At 42.1% G+C, this 20359-nt stretch overlaps 1 protein-coding gene across 1 annotated transcript; it reads right to left on the minus strand.

The window, feature by feature from the left end:
- Positions 1-714: 714 nt before the first annotated feature.
- Positions 715-16511, minus strand: LOC119793216 (insulin-like growth factor-binding protein 5). The gene is made up of 4 exons (XM_038300262.1): positions 16178-16511; positions 4879-5096; positions 4598-4717; positions 715-859 (listed from the first exon to the last, which is right to left on the minus strand). Exons 1-4 carry the CDS (start codon positions 16509-16511, stop codon positions 728-730), a joined length of 804 nt encoding a protein of 267 aa, XP_038156190.1. The 3' UTR covers positions 715-727.
- Between the last annotated feature and the right edge of the window lie 3848 nt (positions 16512-20359).

A 20359-nucleotide genomic window follows, 5' to 3' on the forward strand; every position in this document is an offset into this window, starting at 1 on the left:
GGCTAGCTAAATGGTCGAAGAGCCACACACATATGTTCATCTGTGACCGTCTACTCTCTCTGTCTGAATGCTCCGAGTCCCCAAACACATTCGTAATGTTAGAGAGGAAGGCCGGGTCCGAGAACACGTCAGACGCCGGAATTGCTCGTTTAGGGAAATTGAACAAAAGAGACGATTGTAACATTCTTTTGTTGTTGGTATTTTTCTGAAAAAGGCTCACTCTGTAATACACCAACGCATCACATATTCACACAAAAAGGTTTACATTTCTAAACAGGATCCCTTTTTAAGTGCTCTGATAAAACCACAACCCCAGTTAGACCAAAAAATCCCAAATTTCTCGGGCCAAATATCAGTTCCAAAACATGCAACTGATTCCTCTTCCTCCTCCTTCTTCGTGTGGCAGATTTTCTAAACGCATCAAGGACCATTCTGCAGCTTTTCATGCAGCCAGGCTGAAACAAGGGTCCCAAAGTGGTCTCCTCTTTCAGAGAACAGTGCTTGGTTGATAAGAGAAAACAACTATATTAGTCTTTTTTTCTTTTTAGCCTGCTTCGTTTATCTGAGATTTTTCCCTCTTCTTTTTCAGTTCAATAAAAAGGTCTAGATGTGAGCAGAGGGCGGAGCATACAGGTGGGATTCAGAGAAGATGGTGGGCCCTGGGTCATGTGATAGTTATGAGGGGAGGGGGTAGGGGAGGGGAGTGGACTGCTCCCCCCCCTCTGATTCACTCGTTGATGCTGCTCTCCAGGTCTTTGCACTGAATGTCTCCCCCGCTGTAGTCCGTCCCCGGCAGCTGGACACCGTACTTGTCCACGCACCAGCAGATGCCCCGCTTGCGGCCGCGAGATGGTTTGCACTGGAAAACAGAACAGAATGGGGGAACAATTTAGGTAAAAATTAAAACAAAACAAACATCTCATGACAAAAATGTCCCCAATCAGCTGGCAGCAAAAGGAATTAACCTTTCTGCATTTTCAGTCCAACTTCAACTCACAATTTTGAATAAATAAAAGAAGAAAACAATACTTGAAAACCAAGGAATGGACTGGCTTTGATATCCCAACTAATAGGTCCTTTCATCAGTTCATACCTGAACATCATACCAGCGCAGTTTGTTCCCTTCAATGATGTCATTGCGTACCTTTGATCTTCAACTATTGCTTATAGAAAAGCTGAGATATTTTCAGTATGTAATACATATAGAGTTGTGTTTAATGAACCTATTAAATAGACTTTCAACTGAATATAGAAAACCTATTTACTGTAAATCAGCAGTGGTACAAAATATCCCTGTGGTGTTAAAAAAAACCTTATTATAAACTCATTATAAAATGTTCTGAAGAAGATGCCATAGCTTACACCTAAAAACAGACGAAGCAGGAAAGCAGTCAAATCACCAGCTAATTTCAGCCTAATGAAGTCTGCATGTGATTGCTTTGTGTGTTTCTAGAGTGTCCACTAGAGGGCATAAGTGGAAATTGCACCACTGGCCCTACAGGCGTGTGCCTGAGCATCCAACAATGAGTCCACACAGTAAGTGAAACTCAGAAGTTACCGAAGATCAATTTTAATTGATCTACAAATCGTTTCCAGATTTTTATGAAGAGTCAGAAGTTCCTTTTATGGTGTGCAGGAGGCATGGGGGTAGCATCAGGGAGTAGTCATACTGCGCAGCATGATCAGAATGAATTTTAGACCACCATGTTTGTGTAAATAAACAGAAAATGTAATTTTGGCTCCTCTTTCCTCATGATTGAAACATTTTATTTAAGTATAAATACATAGAAAACAATCAAAACATGATTCATAAATAATATGTAGCATTTATGGAAAAACAATTTATATGAGACTGAGCATTTGTATCCACTGCTTCCGACATGTGGTCGATCAGACATGTGCGGGCTCCACATGCAGCATTACATGCCAATAAGACTCTTACACGTGAACATATCCATCTAAAACTGAATTATTGATGTGTTCTTTAAAACTGAGCTCCATGTATATTCATACAAACACCCTATGCTTATTTTCTACTACTTGCATGCATACTGCTTCTCCATAGATTATTCTTTACAGTGTGCATACCAACAAGAGATCAGGCTGGTTCTTTGTGCCTCTACTCTAAAACTTGTTTTTGTATTTGACCATTGTCAGAGAGAACCAGTTTCGTGGTATAAACAAGCAGTAAAACATAAAAAGACTTTCCTGTTTAAACCACAAAACAAATCTTTTGGGCTCTAACGTTGCCAAGAGTGGATGTTGCATGGGCCCACTTGTAATTCCTCAAAAAATTGAAGGAAATTTCTTTGTTTGAAGCCGCATGGCAGACGTACTGTTTAACTCTGAAGTTGTGAGCCCTATTGCCTTGCAGCAAGGTGGTCATGGCTTCATTTTGAATCTTCTCCTTATGCGTGGATGGGCTTCACTGGATTCTTTTTTGACTGTCCTAAAACATGCACTAGACACTGTACTCGTACATTCTGTCTCTTTTTTGCCCTTTTGTCCACTGACCACTGGAAACCTAACACTGATTGAGGAGGCATATATGGATAGATGTGCCAACTGGTGACAAATGAAGGGAGCACATACTTCTGACAGTAAATCTCTGGGTCAAAACTGGAGGTCATTAAATATTTTCAAACTTTCAACAGTTAAAACCTCTAGAATTGGTCAGAGTGCAAAATTTCTGGTGCTAATGAAAAGAGAAAGGATTTACTTTATTACTTGTCGACCTAGGCAGACCACAAACAGCTGCCAAATTCTAAGATCAGTTGTACATGCTTGGCCCCAAACCAACACAGAACACAATTTTTTGATTTTTTCTCTAAAGTTCAGACTTTATATGCTTCCCAACTTTGGTTGAATGAGACACCAGCTGCTATTAAAGGCATACTATGCAAAATTTTTCAGTTAATTAATGTGTTCCATAACGTTTTGGATGATTAAATGAGTCATTTCAGGTCGAACAAAGGTTTTCTCGGCCGCCCTGGTGGTCTGTAGGGGAAATACCGTACTTGCAATTGCAGGAGCCCTCGTCCCGCACCCACAGGCTCAGAAGTCTGGTGCATCGCCAGAGTCGGTCTTGCTTTACGGCGAGAACTGCTACACGCCCCCAGTGAAAGGCATGCTCGTTGCTAGCGCAGTGGCGATATTTGTGCAGTTATCATTGCGTAACCAGCGAGAAAACAGCGAAAGCCCATGTCGGAGCAGGCAAGAAAGAGGAAAAGGGCTCTCTACCGCAGTAGACATGGTGATTCGTTGCGTTCGCCTGTCTGCTAAGCTCAAAACAACCGCGCCTGGCTCGACGTAGAAACCAGGAGAACAGCTTAGCATATTTACGACAGTGCACTTTTACTTTCGCCCTCTGGGGGGAGCCTCGCAGGAAAATCAACACCGGTTGCATAGTATACCTTTAAAGCAGGACCATAGCTGGGAACTTTAGAAATAACCTGAAGATTGCTAATAATCCTCTAAAGTAGTTTGTAAAAGTGGGTTGAAAACAATGATACAGAACACGAAAGTGGAAGTTCTGTGATGATCCTCATAAAACAGTTTTTAAAATGGTTCTTGCAGCATGGTTCTACCAAAACGCAAAAGATCAATCCAGTAACCACGAATAGATTAAAGGCATTTCTGCCTAGTGGAACCTAGAGTGGGAACCACAGACCCACCCTAGGGGGCGCTGGGGAGGCCTCAGATAATTGGGAGAAAAATAAGAAAAAATATATATAAGAATAGAAAGCTTGTAAGTAAAGAAATTTGATCATACCATGTATTTTACTAATTGTTGTTATAAATTTAAATTTATAAAAACAAACATGCTCACCAGAAGAGCCATGGGGATTAACGAGTGAACTTTTTTTTAGATACCGTTTGTAAGGATTATCCCACTCGGGCTGACAGGGAACTGAAACATCTTCACCGTTATGCAATATTATATTGGTGTGAGTCAGACTTTTTAACTTTAAAGGTACTGAAAGTAAGCCATGGTGCAGGTCTGCATGTGGACATTGAGGTGTGATTGGCACTGACAGGCAGTGATTTATTTTTTTTTTTTATCAGAAGTTTGAAGGTGGGTTTGTTGTTCATTGGAAAAATAATAGAAAGTTATGAAACATACAAAACATACAAGCTAATATTTTAAATTAACAAAATTTAATTGGAATAAAGTAAAAAAAAAAAAATGTAAATTTTTCTTTGCATATTTTGTTAAGTGGAATTTGAAAAAAGAAACATTTGGAAATATTATGGCCTTTGATGCTTGTTTTTTTACACTTTCCACCTGTATAACCGAATTACTTAATGCAGTTATACAGGTGGAAACTAATTATACTTTTTTTTTATCTGAATAGATTTAATCCTGTTAAATAACACAGCTGTTCAACACAGCACTTGGCTCAGAGCAACTTTTAAGCTAAAATTTAGCACAATGATTCGTGATGCAAAGCATTAAGAACTTGGGTCCATCTTTGATAAAACCAAACAGGATTGGAAACAAATTAATAACTCTGTGCTCATATTTCTGGTAAAAAAAAAAAGAAAAAAAACAGAGTAGTGAGGAAAGTATTAACTGTCCAGTTAATAAAAAACCCACCTGTTTACGCTTGAAGAATCCTTTTCTGTCACAGTTGGGAAGGTAGAGAGAGAGGGCCATGACTCTTGAAGTGTCCTTCATTTTTTGAATGATCTCATCCAGTTTTCTCCGACAGGGACCCTTTGAAAAATATAGCAGAGGGTTAAAAAAAAACAATGTTATGTCCGTTAAAGTTATTCCAATTTAAGAATTTCAAGTAAAAAGTAGCAAAAAGCTGACAGATTCATTAAAGCACACACACATCCCGCACACTGCAAGGGATTTTCAGCAACAGAACTTACAAATTCAGGCTCGTGATGCTTGTCGATGTCCATGGGGGAGTAATCCACATTGGGGATATAGCTGCGTTGCTTGGAAAGCTTCCTCTTCTCCTCCTTGCGCACTGCAATCGCTTTTTTACTGTTCACAATGTCTTTTGGAAGGAGTGGTACTTTGGCTGGCTGCACCACTGCTGTAACTTCAGGAGTCATGGCGTCCATATCCAGCCGGCTATCCCGATCTGCAGAACACAAGTGAAGAGCAGTTACATCACAGGATCCCATGTTGTTGCGTGTGCATCAAAACGTGTGTCGAAACAAATTGCAAATGCAACACAAATCGGTATTAATTGAAGAAGTAGCTCTCTCAAAAGCAGAAGTATACACCATGGAACATCAAGGAGAACTTATTGATAAAAAAAAATGAAATCTATTGAAATTTATCATGACTAATGCCATTTTGTATTGATTTAAATGCAAAGTTTCTCCTGCTCTTGTGACTTCCCAACAATAGCACACAAACTTATTCTGTGGCTAAATTATTGTTAGCAAAATGATTAAATGTCATGCAGCTTCTAGCAGCAGACCCATCTTCTCAGATAAAATAAAGCTTTAATTTTCTTGGACAGGACCATATATGTCCTGCCAGGCTGAAGCTGAAGGTTTTGTTTATTTAAAAGATTACTGTCGACCGTATTTATCAATGTCAAAACCACTTTGAATGTATGGTAGGGATTAGCCTCGTGAGACCATCCTGATCTCGCGAGCTTTCAAGGTTTTACTCGCAGATCAGTCTGGAGACTCTCCGTTAAAGAAAATTTGGAGCCGTTCACCAAACGAACATCCAATCAGCGTTGGCTTTGAGGCGGGTTGAGGTGTGACGCAACAAGAAGCGCGACTGTTCAGTCTAAAAGAACATGGCGGCTTCATCCGATGAAACTAGCGTTAGGGTGGCTATCGAGCAAGTTTTATCGGAATTACAGAGTATTTCTTCACTGAAAGAAGAGCAAAACACTGCTCTGGAGGCTTTTATCAGAGGAAAAGATGTCTTTGCTCTTCTCCCGACTGGTTTCGGCAAGAGTAGCCTGGCTTGTGGTTGTGTTTTCGTCGTCGCTCTGTTAGCACGTCATATGCTTCGTTGATCTGATTGGTTTATTTGGCCCGTCTATCACCAACATAGGCCAATCAGCTAACCAGTATTTTCGCCCCTTCCCAAAATTACTTCAACGGAAGGTTTCCAGATGGATATGTGGAGCAAATCCATCTGGAGGAGTCAGGTTAGGTAGGGATTACCCTGTTGTAACACACAGCTGTGTCCAAGTTTCCACCATTAACCCAAAATGCCCCACACACCTACCTACACCCAACACAAAAACAGTAGAAAACTGTTTAGAGCCCAAAGATCTAGTCTATAATTAACTGGACAAGCTGGATTTGAAATTGGCAGATGAAAAGATTGATCTGTTTAGCCGCAGTGAAGAAAAGAATGTGTTACAGGGTTTAGTAAGACATTCACACCTAAGAGAAGATTACACATACAGTACAGTACAATGGTGGCAGAATTATGCTGTGGGTCTTTTTGGCTTCTACTGGTTCCTGTGCTTTGCAGGAAGTTGCTGAAACAGTGTAACAAGAGGACTCTCCACAGTTTCTACACCCTCACCCCATGCACAGTTGGAAAATGATGGACTATGCTTAAAAGGCAGAAACACTCAAGAAAAGTCAACCAGTTTGCTTATACTCCACCTTTTGAGCTAATAATGTAGGAAAATATCAAAGAGAGAGAGGCTTTCTGATGGTTGACGCACATCTTTGCTAAAGAAGTTTGATCAGATATTATCAGTGTAAGTCTGTACTGTATGTCCGTACATGAATGCATTGGACATTTAAACTATTTGTGTTTTTTAAACTCATTTGATAAGATAAGTGGGTAAGCTATTGAGTAAAACTGCAAATTGCGATGAACTCATGGGGAGCAGCTTTTTAGAAACAAACAGATCCCCTGCAGTTTGGGAAAAACTGAATCATGTCTAATTTTCTCTGGAAAAAGGGTTGCTAACTGACCTAAAGTTCACACTGAGACCTTTGGTGTTTATAGCTCTAAGATGTCCCACTTTAACGTGAGGAACATGCTGCTTTTATTGTTGCAGTTTCCCCAGGGGGCGCTTTACTCTGAGATCTAAGAGCCTCACCCCTGCCCCCTTTTCCTATCTTTGGGGCTCAGCCTCTTAAGCCTGGGCCCCCACCCAGGGGTTCTTTAAGGCCACAGAAAGAGGTCACCCCCACCCAGCCGACACCCCTCCATCCCTTCTGGCTTAGCTGGATCATAAGTGCAGAGTTGTTGTGGGGCCCTTTGCCAGGCCCCAACTGGCTGCAGCGACGGTGCCAGTGGATGACCCTGGTTATATTTATCTGGCGATGTGGTGCACAGAGCCAGACGCACAGAACCAGAGAGGAATGCCAGGACTGCTGAACGATGAGCTGAAAGACCAACCAGCTTCCTTACATAGGGAACATGTTGGAAAACGTTATTCAGCTACTCTACATCAGGCAGTATGGAAAACTGAGCAGTGAGTCGCAATAAGGGCTCTGAGAATCTAACGTTCAAAGAAGCTGACACAGCGTGAGCGTCTGGGAGTCTTTGGGAGAGGAGGGGAGGGCTGGGCTGGAGGGGGGGGTGGGCAGGTTGATTACCAGAATTGGGTCTTGGCTTCTGCTCTGCGCTCCCTGTCTCTTTGAAATTAATCTAACAACTCATGACTTGGCAAGCCTAGGTTCGTGTTTAGACACGTCCTTGTGTCTCCCCGCTCAGACTGCAAGGCTGTAGCTTGCTATAAATAAATACTTCAAACATTCCTCCGTACGCTATGCATGTGACCACTATGGAAAAACTCATTACTTTTGCTCTACAGTCCAATAATTTTGATTGAAATGCCACGTATTTGGCAATAAAATGTGCTGCTGAAAACACGATCTGGTTTTTTGTTTGTTTTTGTTTTTTACCATGCATTCTTGTTTCGTGTGTAATTTAATTTGCAGCAGGACAAAAAAGCCATAAATTACTCTCTCGACTCAGTAACTTTAAGAAAAAAAAAGTCAATTTATATATTAAAAAAAAAAGTAGGATAGAAACACTCAGTTTTTCCATGCTACGGGTATCAAGCTTGTAAAGGAGGCTTAAAGGGTCTGGTTTAACTCCTGAAACTGAGCCAACATGTTGTGAAGCCAAGAGAGTCGACTCATGTGCAGTCCCCTCATCCGTCAAAGCCTGAAGCTGTTACCGCTGCCTCCCGCCTTGTCTTGTTGAGCTCCACATTTCATTAAGGCGAGGTTGAGCAGAGGTTGCACCTGATACTTCTCTGTTTAAAAATTAACATCTGCACACAATTAGACCTCATGAATATCCCAAGTACCTTATGGGCAGAGCTCCAGGAATGAAAGAGTAGCTTCTGCTCTTTTGGATTTTTCTCTCTGGTGCATCTTTATGGCTGTAATTAAAGCACCGGGATGGAAAAAAAAATACCTGTTCTTCCACCTCTCACTGAGCCATACTCCTAGTTTGTCCTGTCCTTACTTTGATTTGATTAGTGGCTGTGCTGCCTCTGAAATTACATCTTTACCAAATGTAAGACTGCAGTGAAAAGAAGTTTAATCTCATCTAGGGAGGTGGGAGATAAATGAGCCAGAGGGCCAGTGTTATGGAAAGTACAATGACAGTAAACCATCCCTCAGCACCATGGTGCCACCGCTGCTGAATATTTGAAGGCCTCAGCTTGTTAGCTCAGAGGTTTGTGGAGCGGAAGAGAACCAGCAGAGCTGTGTCGGTCACTGAGAACACCTGCTGACCTAAACAAAGCAGGTCATACTAGAACTCAGTGCATGAGTTGAAAAATATAACTAATAAAAACTGATCAGACAGATATGAAGGGCTGCACAATAGGTCCAACATCAGTTCTCACCCCAGAATTAGGGTATGCATTACTGCAAATGCTGATGATTGCATAGATGCAATATTTGGTAGGTGATTGGATATTTTAGGGAAGATTCTTTAACATAATCCATGTTCTTCCTCCTAGACTTGGTCTTATGATCCTTTTTTGATGTGTGAGGATAAAGAGAAACACGAAATAGTTGTAATAGAGAACATATTAGAAATGTTGTTCTAAAAGATGATCGTGACTGAAATGACAGAAAAGCTTCAGAGTTTTTACCAGGCTTTCCAGTGAAGGTGGAGTGCATTACAAAAATAAACAAAAAATTGAACCTTGAACAGTTTGTAAGCTCTTGAAAAAGGCAAGAAAAGGTTTGATTTAATCGTGGAAGTTCACAAAAACAGTCTGGCGCCTGAGGAGGGCGACTCAGGAACTAAAATATAGGTCAGACTTTTGCATTGAACTATAGATGAAAAGCTAGGTCTCTTTGATCCCTACTCACGTTTAAAGACGGCGAAGAATGGGTAAACATTTGGTTTTTAACCTGGAAACCTTTCAGCATCACAGTAAAACACACTGCAGTAGCTTCCACAAGGATTTAGAATGTGAATTAGAAGAAAATATCCATCAAAGTTCTTTTGAGAACAACGTTGAACATTCAGGGCTGGCGTTGTTGAGGTTCTTCTATCGTCAGAGAAACCTCTGTTGTCCGGCTTTGTGCATGTTCTCAACCAGCTTCTGAATATGCAGGAAATAACTCTTCCCACAGTATTGTGAGCACAGAATATGTCCATTGCAATCAAAAAGTTTCCTGCTTTTCTGAATGCACAGTATAAATAGCAACAAGAACAATTCAAGGATCATACATTTCAAAACAGGACTTATAAGAGGATGCAATGTTTTTCCAAGAAGGAAATGCTCCTATAGGTAAGCAAACAGGCCTGTTTACTGCTTTCATGTGACTGGGCAGGCTTGCTTTGCCTCTGCAGAAGTTAAATATCAGAGCCAGGCGCATGGCTGCTCTACTGTATATTGCTAATTTTGGTCTGAGGTCTTGTCCCATATTTGGGTTTGGGTTTTCAACAAGCCGCACGCATGCATGCAACGACTTTTTGGGTCACCATCACCACAGCACAATTGCTGGGTGTGACGGATTTCTGACTTGAGGCAGCTGTTTTGAAACGGCCGAGCACTCCAGGATGTGCAAGGATGGACTTTGAGCAAAATACTCAACGTGGAGTCAATGTGTCTCCCAAATTGTGAAGAACTTTGAGTCGTTTTCTTCTACTTGTTCATGACCAGCTGTTGATGGTCCAGCTGAGGGTACAGAAGGGCAGTTGAAAGACATGCAGTGTCATTTCAAAAGCCTGTAAGACTGATTTCTTTCCCAGCTGTGGTCACCAGCAGGACAGGTGACCTGTACGCTGAAGTCAGGTGTAACTGTAGAAATCCTCTACGGCTTAAATGACACAACACATTCTCTTCTGGGATTTTTCCACATTTCTGCACAGATCCTTGAGCAAATTAGCTGCTGTATGCATTGCAAGAACTATAGATGTTTCTGGCCAACTGCAGCACAGAAGGGAATAGTGGTTCAGTGGTTAGAGAGTGGGGTGTTGGCGTCCTGGAAAGGCTGGTTCATAACTCAAACTATCTGTTTGATTTCCTGAACAACACTCTTAACCCCAAAGTGCTACCCAGGACTTACTCAATTTTTGTAGCTAACTACTCCCTAAAAAGATGGGTTAAACCAAAGGACACATTTACGTTGGATATTAAACAAAAGCGAGCCAAAGATCTGCAATGTCAAAGCTACTTTCACAAAGCAATTCCCTTTTCCAACACACTTTAATTAAATGGTTACATTTTTTATGTTGCTATATAGAGGCCTGCTAAAAGGCCATTCATTCGATTCAGATGTTCTGAGAAGAGACCCATCCAATAACTTTAGCACAGTAGCTTTCTACTATAAAGTTGATTCTAATAAAGTTGAGTCTAAGTGTTTCTAGGATTGGACTTGCCCTACCCCGGATGTGCTTTAGATTTTCTCAATCAGACACCCTTGCCCTCGTAGATCCAGTCTGCCTCATATATGTCAGCTTATATTTCTTTATACATACAAAAAATTATTAAATTAAATTTAATTCCTATTGATTAAGCCCCACCCCTTAAAGAAATTACAAAGACAGAATCAATCTGTTCATAGCCAATAATAAAGAATTATCCTTTCCTCAGTCGGTTAAGTCAGTTCAGTTCAATCCAATGTTTTATGACCACAAAACATTTTTGAAGCAAATATTTTTCAATTTTTACAAACATTGCCATATGGTTATGTATCTGTGAGCAATGATCCAGTCTCTGCAGTGCCTTTGTGCTGTTAAGAAAACCAATAAAACAGATTTACTTTACTCAAGTTAGTCGTGTACTCTTGTTTGAAAGCTACTTTAATTGGCTACGAAGCCAAATACGGCATGCGGTCTTTACTAATAGCAGCAGGAGCCTTAATATGACGTAATCGGCAGAAAGGCATTCCTGGTAGGGAGTGCTTGTTATACTTCAACGGACGTACCCGAGTCAAATCTAAACAGAAAACTGAAACAAATCGATAGGAACTCTTGTTTTGTAGGCTGGAAATTGATGACAACTATACCCAACAGCAAAAGCACATGTTTAAGGAAGTAAATCTTATTAACAAGTCATCTTGACATTAGCTCTGATGAGCGAACTTTTCTGATGGCAAAAAACTGACCTTATGTGGCGATTTTCTCATCATACAATGTTTTTTATTATAAATTTGCTGGATTGCTTTTAATTACTATTGTGTTGAATTGAAATAGACAGATTTTAAGATCGTTAATTATTGATGAATCATAAAAGGTTATTCATCTGAAAAAGACCAGCCAACAGCATCCCTCAATGAAGCATGTGGTGAAAGTGGAAAGAAACAACTCCATTTTAATAGGAGGAGACCCCCAACAGATCATAACAAGGATTGGTGTTGCTGACTATCTGCTGATTTGATGAAGGTAAAACTTTACGCCAGCCACACATGACATATCTACATAAACCGGCATGTATTTTGGAGCCAAAGTGTGCACAGCAGACTGGTTATCATTAGTTGTACTCTGCATTCAGAGAGAATCAGCTTCAGTCTCTACGAAGTCATGAGCAGTGGTGCCAGTGGCCATGTGAGCATGGAAAAAGCAGATGGTAACACTCTAAAGTGGGGAGCTTCTTTAAAGTAAGTGATGACATGCAATTCTTTTATGGTGATCAGGAATTACATGGCAGCAGTGGAACTACATACATATGTGAGGTTCTCATGCAACATGAAGCATTCGAGGCCTGCAATTCCTTAATCTGCTGATGACTTTAAATATTGATGACAAAGACATGTGGCAAGAAAACAACCTCTCCTCTTCTTTAGAACATTGTACTGGAGCCAGTCTAGAAAGACAATAAAAGGGCAGAAAGCTGCACAAAGCCCAGCTCACATAAACTATCAAAGTAAGACACTGCAGCAGGTTTCCTGTTGCTTTGCAAAGCACGTGAGAGAGAACTTTGCCTTAGGAACCACCTCTTAATCATCTTCTGTTTCTTGGCAGAGAGAAATCTGTAAAAACACAAGGCCCTTTCAGAAGCCCCAAGGATAGAAGGCCTGTTGCCATGAAGTCATATCTGTTGGCAAGCTTCCCTGGGTCTGAGTTACTTGCAGAGAGCCAACAAAGCACATACCACCCCCTGTGCCTTACAATCCAAGCAACAAGAATCCCAGCACAAGGAGAAAACATGAATTAATGTACTGCTGGGACAGCAAAGGTTTTTGTTCAAAAGGGAAGACGTCATACAGATTGCAAAGAATTCACCCTGCCTTTGTTTAACTTTCCTGGTCAATAATCAGCAGGCAGCAGCTCTCGTGACCTCCTGAGGGAGCTCCTCCTCCTCCTCAGCTGGTATAGTACAGAGCCTGCAAAAAATACCTAGATTTTACAGTGTCCACAAAGAAACTGGACACATCAAGGAGTAAAGAGTAGGCAGCCCAGAGGATCCATCAGAGGAGTCTTTTGATAAGGAACTCAGGCAAAGCTTAACAAAAGCCATCCATCTATTCCTTTAGAATACCTGGTTGGAGAGGTGGTAGTGCCAATGCAGGGACACCCTGGAAAGGTCATAGGGCCATAACAAAACCATGCATGCAAACCCACCTGAGGGCATTACAGGGTCAGTGTTGTGCATGAATGCATTCAATGAACGGTGTTGACTGAATATGTTCATAGTTTTGGTGAACAGTAAATGGACCGCTTTTGAAGTGATAAACTTGAAAGAGATAAGTTCCCTCCGAGACTGTAGCGACACACACAGCTTATGTTTGGGATCAATTGATAACAACACTTTCCATTGATATCAACAGGTTTTACTGCACCTACTACGGCAAACAGCTGTCATACTTGAGTGTCCAATATCAAATACAGACTGAGTTCAATGACCTGAGGCAAAATGTAACAAAATGATGTGTAAACTTGCCACCACCAAACTTTTCAGCTTCAACCCACAACTAAAACAGAGGTTAGTCTGTGCACCTGTTGAGCAGAGTGCATAGTCAATCAAATGTGGCATTTATCCCATGATGCATCATTGACCATAAAATGGTTTTAATGTTACATAATACTTATAAGATCACCTTTAAAACTCCAGAAAATGTTGATTCATGATCACAAGTGAGGTCCTATCTCCAACTTAGAAAACCATAGGCTCAATCCCAATCAGCAAAGTCGGTATGGACATTTAAGTCCAAATGCATCAGTGGTTGCCATGATAACTGCTGTCCAACTAGGCTGGCAGTAAGGAAGGATTAGGAAGCAGGATGCTTCCTATCAATAGAACATACAGTTTTCTACAATCCTTTGTGTGACAGTATGCATAAGCACAGCACACTTCACAGAGTGCAACAAAAACTACATATTTCCATGTGTACTCTGGGTGACACATGCTAATGTATACACTTCCATGTGTTTTTTTATGGAGCTTCAGCTGTTTGCTACATTTGTGTTACTTTTGTTTTTTTGAAGTTTTTTGTAAGACTAGTCCCAATTTTACTGGCATCATTAATCCAGTAATTACACAGGGAAGGGCTGTCCAAATACACCACAGCTTTTTGGACTACCTTTTCGACTCTGGTTAGTGTTCTTACTCTTGTCTTACTGTGAAAATAGAATGGGAGCTAGGGACATAAAGCATCAGCCATGAACCTATGGTTAAGGCAGGACTTTCACTGATTTGTAAAAGTTGGCCAACTTGATCTGATTGGCTGACCAACTTTCAGCAACTCTGCATGCGAGATTTTTGGACAGGGTGCATTGTACTTGTTAATTTCTTTGGGCAGATAAATGTTTACTGTAGGGCAGGCGCAAAGATATATCAATAGACTTTGTGTATTTATTTGTGAAGAGATTCAGTAAAGGGTTAAGGGAAGGGCTAAATTAGGCTGAATCTTGGTCTCTGAATCTTTTTTGGGGGAGTATTCTTTCCCTTGTGGTTGATCTCCAAAAAACTTCTGTAAAAATTGGATGCATCTTCAAGAAGCAGTTCCCTTAGGTCAAGCCAATGGTAATTCTCATGTACTTTATGTAACTTGCATGAGATGTTAAACTATGTGTAGTGTTTAACTCAGGGGGACCCCTGCTTATTGGCCCGATTGTCGACACGTAAGCTTTTGCAGCAAAGAGGTGATGGTTTAGGGCTGGGAACGTAGCGTGCCCATGGATTGTCCTCAGGAGCATTTAGACATTGAGGTCTCTGAGAGAAAAACTGCCTGAGTTGTCATCACCACCAACCCACAATGCACACACAGACTCCACACAGCCCCGCCCAAGTCGAACTCAAGCACCAACACACACACACAGGGTGCTGACAGGGAGCTCTGCCTTCACATTATGTCAGATAGCGATCGATGCTTTGCACAACATCAGCTTATATTTAGAACGACAACAGTCGTCCACTGAACACCTTTGGTTGCAAGAGTCATCAAGTCCACAGCCTGATGAGTGTCAGCTCGGCCCGATTGTCAGCCGAACCTTTGTGCTTACCAACGGTTTGGATCCAGTTTCTAAACTGATGAAACTCCTGAGACAGCGGAGCAGAAATACCTTAAATCATTCAAGACAAATGGCTCCATCTCTCAGTCTGCTGCTTTTCTCTCACGCACGCAGATTTAGTGGTAATCCGACTCTAAACAGCACTGCAGGGGTGGCCTGCAAAACCCAATCTGTATCAATTCTGCAGCATCTCATTCCTCCCCATTAAAGCCACATGAGCCTGCGCCTTGGAGGACACTGGTTCAATGGCTTTGTGAGAATTAAAGGTAATTATTGGCAGAAGGAGCTCACTTTAGATGCAGACACACAAGCCTGAACAATCAAACATTAAAACGACCACATGTGTCACGTTACGCTGCAGACAACAAAAGTCTTTCAATAGAGCTTCATCCATGATCACTTCCACCCTAAATTATTCATAGAGCAGGGCTGAATCAAGGCTGTAATGGGTCCACAGCAAAATCTGATTTGGGGATCCCCTTCCAGTTAAGCCTATCACCTAGTAACCATAAGGCTGTCTTTCCACCCTTTAATATTAAATGTATAATTTTTGAGTAACTTTTGAATAAAGTTATTAAGTTAAATCAGTTATGCTGTTTGCATGACTGCAATAATGAAACAAATATACTGACTTTTTTTTGCATATCAAGGTTTCTACAGTTAAAGGCACAACATGCAAATTTGATTAGTGCTTTATCTTATCTTAACAAAGTGTATTTCTCCACTGTGAGATCAATAAAGTCTATATATAGGGGAATATCAGTATTTACTTTTAACTAAATTATTTTTTTAAAGTATTTCATTTTCTGAGCCATAAATCAAACATTAGGATTTAACATTTAAAATTATTTCATCTTAAGCCAATTTTTTATTCAGCAAAGCAGAGTTTAATTTGGACCAATAAGTTCTAACTTGAATAGGCAGTGATCAAGGAAAGAAAAGAATAAACTCCTTAACTGGATGAATTATGATTGGAAGCTCATAGATAATTGATTATTTTCCCTGAGTGGAAGGAGAGTTAAGCTCCAGTTCTACTTCGCATCTCAGATCGCTCTGATCTTTGTCACCAGGAGCGGATCTTCTGCAGCTGAACCAAAGATGCGCTCCGCTCTGCCCTGCATAAGGTGCGTCTCTGGCTGTGAAAATAAGCTCCGGGTTGCTCTGCAAGTGAGCATAAGTTAATCAGCTGCTCATTAAACCATAGGTCAGAGAAACACCTAGAAATGCTCAGAAACTGATCATACAGAACTCCTGGATGTCCTACAGAGGTGTCCCTGCAGCCGGAGCTTGCCTTACCTCTGGGCGCGGCGGCAGGTTTGTAGCCCTTCTCGTTGGTGCAAACTCCCCGGCCGTGCAGCAGGGCGTGCAGGGGCTTCTCCTCTCCGCTCCTTGGCAGGCATCTCAGGCCCTTGGTGCAGGTGCCGGTGTAGACGCCGCACGCCTGCCCCTCGGCCAGGGCGCAGGTCAGGCAGCAGCCGCAGCCCGGCTCCTTCACCAGCTGGCAGCCGACCGGAACCGGCGGGCACATGGACAGCGCCTTCTCATCGCAAGGTTCGCAGGGGACGTAGGATCCCGTGCAACGGGAGAGCCCCAGGATGAATGTCACCAGGAGGCAGCAGTTTACAAACATCGCCGGAGTCTCTTCAGATCGCTGCAAAAAAAATTCTGAAACACCAGGAGAAGAAGGGGGAAAAACTGCTCCTGGTCTAATGAACACAATGTCTCAGTCAGATAATCCGATTTTTACAGTTAAAGCCAAGCGTCTTTATCCAGGAGTGCAGCTATCTAATAAATACCCACATTTACAGCAGGCTTTCTTACTGTAGAATCTTTTTAATTTGTAATAATTCAAGTAGTTATTTTTTCTGTAGATGTAAAGTCCTCCGCAGGAGGAAAAACGAGCAGAAAAAGCTGAACTTCTGTCCTCTTATGTTGAACTTCTGCAGACTTTCTCTAGCACCAGTTTCCTGAGCAGACTGATCAACTGGAGACCTGCCTTGCCTTTTTAAAACAACCGTGCCCAAAACCCCGGACCATGAATACCCTGAGCAGCCGGAGAGGGAGGCGCACTTGTTCCAGGCTTGGACGCTTGCCAAAAGTTTTTTTTTTCTTTCCCTTCCAGCAGTAGGAGGAGGATCACAGTTTCACCCCGAAGGCTGAACTGATGCGACAAGGAGCTGAAGAGCTTCTGCAAAACTTGCAGGTCGTCCACATGCAGATTTGAAACCATTTCAGAAGCATGAGGCTTTCCTTTATTTACCTTTGCGCGTAAAACGGAGAGAAAGAAGTGGATCTGTTTTCCCCTTAGTCAAAAAACTGTTTTCTGTTATCCAAAATCCCCTGTTGATGCAACCGAATGCGTCACACTTCTCTTTGTCATCACATGAGTGGAATATCCCCTATAAGTGAAAGGAAAAGTATAATTTAATTTGCGCAAAAAAAGCATTAATCTTGATCTGAATCTGTCACTCAATTTTCTAATAGGTGCTTCCCAGCTCCTTCCTCCCCCCCTGTTGCTGTTTAGGTAACCCTGACAGATCGTGTGGAAGTCATCACTAAACTCCGCAGCACCTGTTGCTTCCATTTGAGCCGAGGAAACAGGTTCTGCTACTGGCTGCTTTACGCACAGAGGACAGGCAGTTAGTGCAAAGCTGTGAGAGGAGATGTGTTGTAATAGTCTCCCTGTATGCATGGAGCTTAAACCCCCTGATTACTGCAGCGTGTTTTCCTTCTGGGACATGAGCAAGATGCCGCACATCTCTGTCAAAACTGTATAGCAAAGCTTTATTCCTGTAATGCAACCTGAAGTAAATATTTAACGTTCAAGCCTCCCTTCTAATACATGTTTTAAAGTTGGATGGTGTTATAATTCCCTCAGATTAAGAGTCAACCACTAGAAGGCGCTGTTAACAATGGTATGATCACTTCTGCATTCCTTAAATACACTATATTGCCAAAAGTATTTGCTCACCTGCCTTGACTCACATATGAGCTTAAGTGACATCCCGTTCCTAATCCATAGGGTTCAATATGACGTCGGTCCACCCTTTGCAGCTAGAACAGCTTCAACTCTTCTGGGAAGGCTGTCCACAAGGTTTAGGAGTGTGTTTATGGGAATTTTTGACCATTCTTCCAGAAGCGCATTTGTGAGGTCGCACACTGATGTTGGACGAGAAGGCCTGGCTCTCAGTCTCCGCTCTAATTCATCCCAAAGGTGTTCTATCGGGTTGAGGTCAGGACTCTGTGCAGGCCAGTCAAGTTCATCCACACCAGACTCTGTCATCCATGTCTTTATGGACCTTGCTTTGTGCACTGGTGCACAGTCATGTTGGAAGAGGAAGGGGCCAGCTCCAAACTGTTCCCACAAAGTTGGGAGCATGGAATTGTCCAAAATGTCTTGGTATGCTGAAGCATTCAGAGTTCCTTTCACTGGAACTAAGGGGCCAAGCCCAGCTCCTGAAAAACAACCCCACACCATAATCCCCCCTCCACCAAACTTTACACTTGGCACAATGCAGTCAGACAAGTACCGTTCTCCTGGCAACCGCCAAACCCAGACCCGTCCATCAGATTGCCAGATGGAGAAGCGCGATTCGTCACTCCAGAGAACGCGTCTCCACTGCTCTAGAGTCCAGTGGCGGCGTGCTTTACACCACCGCATCCGACGCTTTGCATTGCACTTGGTGATGTATGGCTTGGATGCAGCTGCTCGCCCATGGAAACCCATTCCATGAAGCTCTCTGCGCACTGTTCTTGAGCTACATGAAGTTTGGAGGTCTGTAGTGATTGACTCTGCAGAAAGTTGGCGACCTCTTCGCACTATGCGCGTCAGCATCCGCTGACCCCGCTCCGTCAGTTTACGTGGCCTACCACTTCGTGGCTGAGTTGCTGTCGTTCCCAAACACTTCCATTTTCTTATAATACAGCTGACAGTTGACTGTGGAATATTTAGGAGCGAGGAAATTTCACGACTGGATTTGTTGCACAGGTGGCATCCTATCACAGTTCCACGCTGGAATTCACTGAGCTCCTGAGAGCGACCCATTCTTTCACAAATGTTTGTAAAAACAGTCTGCATGCCTAGGTGCTTGAATTTATACACCTGTGGCCATGGAAGTGATTGGAACACCTGATTCCAATAATTTGGATGGGTGAGCAAATACTTTTGGCAATATAGTGTATGACAGTTTTATCACAACCCTTAACTCTGAGTTGAAGCTGTAATCCAGGCTCTGCTGAGAGAATAACAAAAAAAAAGCTTTTCAGTGGAATCACTGACTGGATGATGAACTAATTTCACTTTTGTTTGGGAGAGCTCTGCTAATTGTGGTTTCCTTTCATAAATGGGACATATATACAAAGTTTTCCCTTCAGCTGTTTCTCAGTCAAACCCTTCATGAGTGTCACTGACATATCTGCACATTTTTCTCTTCTTTTTTTTTTTTCCTCAGGGTTCCCTCCCAATCCTCTGTCTCCGATGTCCCCTCCCAGGTCTTTTCTTCTGAGCAGAAAGATTTGAGTGAAACTCTTTTGTTGGAGAGACAGATTGGGAACTTTTAGTCACAAATGAGTCCAGGAGGTCCAACACAAAACGAAAAATCAACAAAACAAAAAAAAAAAGTAGTTTCCAGAAACTAAGAGGCGTGGCAGATTCCTCAGAAACCTAAATCGGGTGATAATGAAGAGATTAGGACAATAAAGCAGCAGGGCTTAATGATGCATCTCTGCATGGCGTTGATGACAAATTACCAAGGAAAATATTCCCCACCTAAAGGATGTGCATTGTGGCTGTTTTGACCACTGAAGGAACTCAATGTTCCAGCTCTTTTCTTCCCCTTTGCTCCCATTCTTTGCTCAATGCAAATCCTAATTCCCCTCGGATCTATTCATGCATCAATCCATCTGTTCCTCCCTTGGAGTCGGCACCACCCTCCACCTCCTCCTCCTTCTTCAGGCATCCTTCTGGCTTAAAGGAGCTCCAGCAAGGTTTTGCGCTGCTCAAAAGTGCAAACTCATGTCTGAATGTCTTCTCTGGGTGGTGTTGCGATCTCATTGCCAGAGGTCTCATCACCAAGCACTGCAGATTTACAGACTGATTCCTAGCTGCTGTAGCCCAGGGATAGAGAGAGGTTAACTTGGATTTTTCCTCCAGGAAAAATAAAGAAAAAGTAAGTTATGGTCATCCTGGTAGATTTGCTTGATTCCACCAGCAGGACTTAGTGTAAGATGCTGCTGTTGAGTTTGGATTGCAGTAATTTTCTTGGATTTGAGTGACCGTTTCTAATCTCCATCAACATTATGTCCTGTTTTCCCGGCAGGAATATCGTCAAAACTATCACTAAACCCTCTCTGGATTCTGCCAACCTTTTCTTTGTTTTTAAAAGCCTCTGACCTGATTGGCTCCTCATCTTTGCGATCATAAATCTGTCACTATTAACTGGTCCTCTTCCCAGCCTCTTCAAACATGCTGCAGCTGAG

Source organism: Cyprinodon tularosa, unplaced genomic scaffold (assembly GCF_016077235.1).
Source record: "Cyprinodon tularosa strain WSP-4 unplaced genomic scaffold, ASM1607723v1 ctg444, whole genome shotgun sequence".
Lineage (NCBI taxonomy): Eukaryota > Metazoa > Chordata > Actinopteri > Cyprinodontiformes > Cyprinodontidae > Cyprinodon > Cyprinodon tularosa.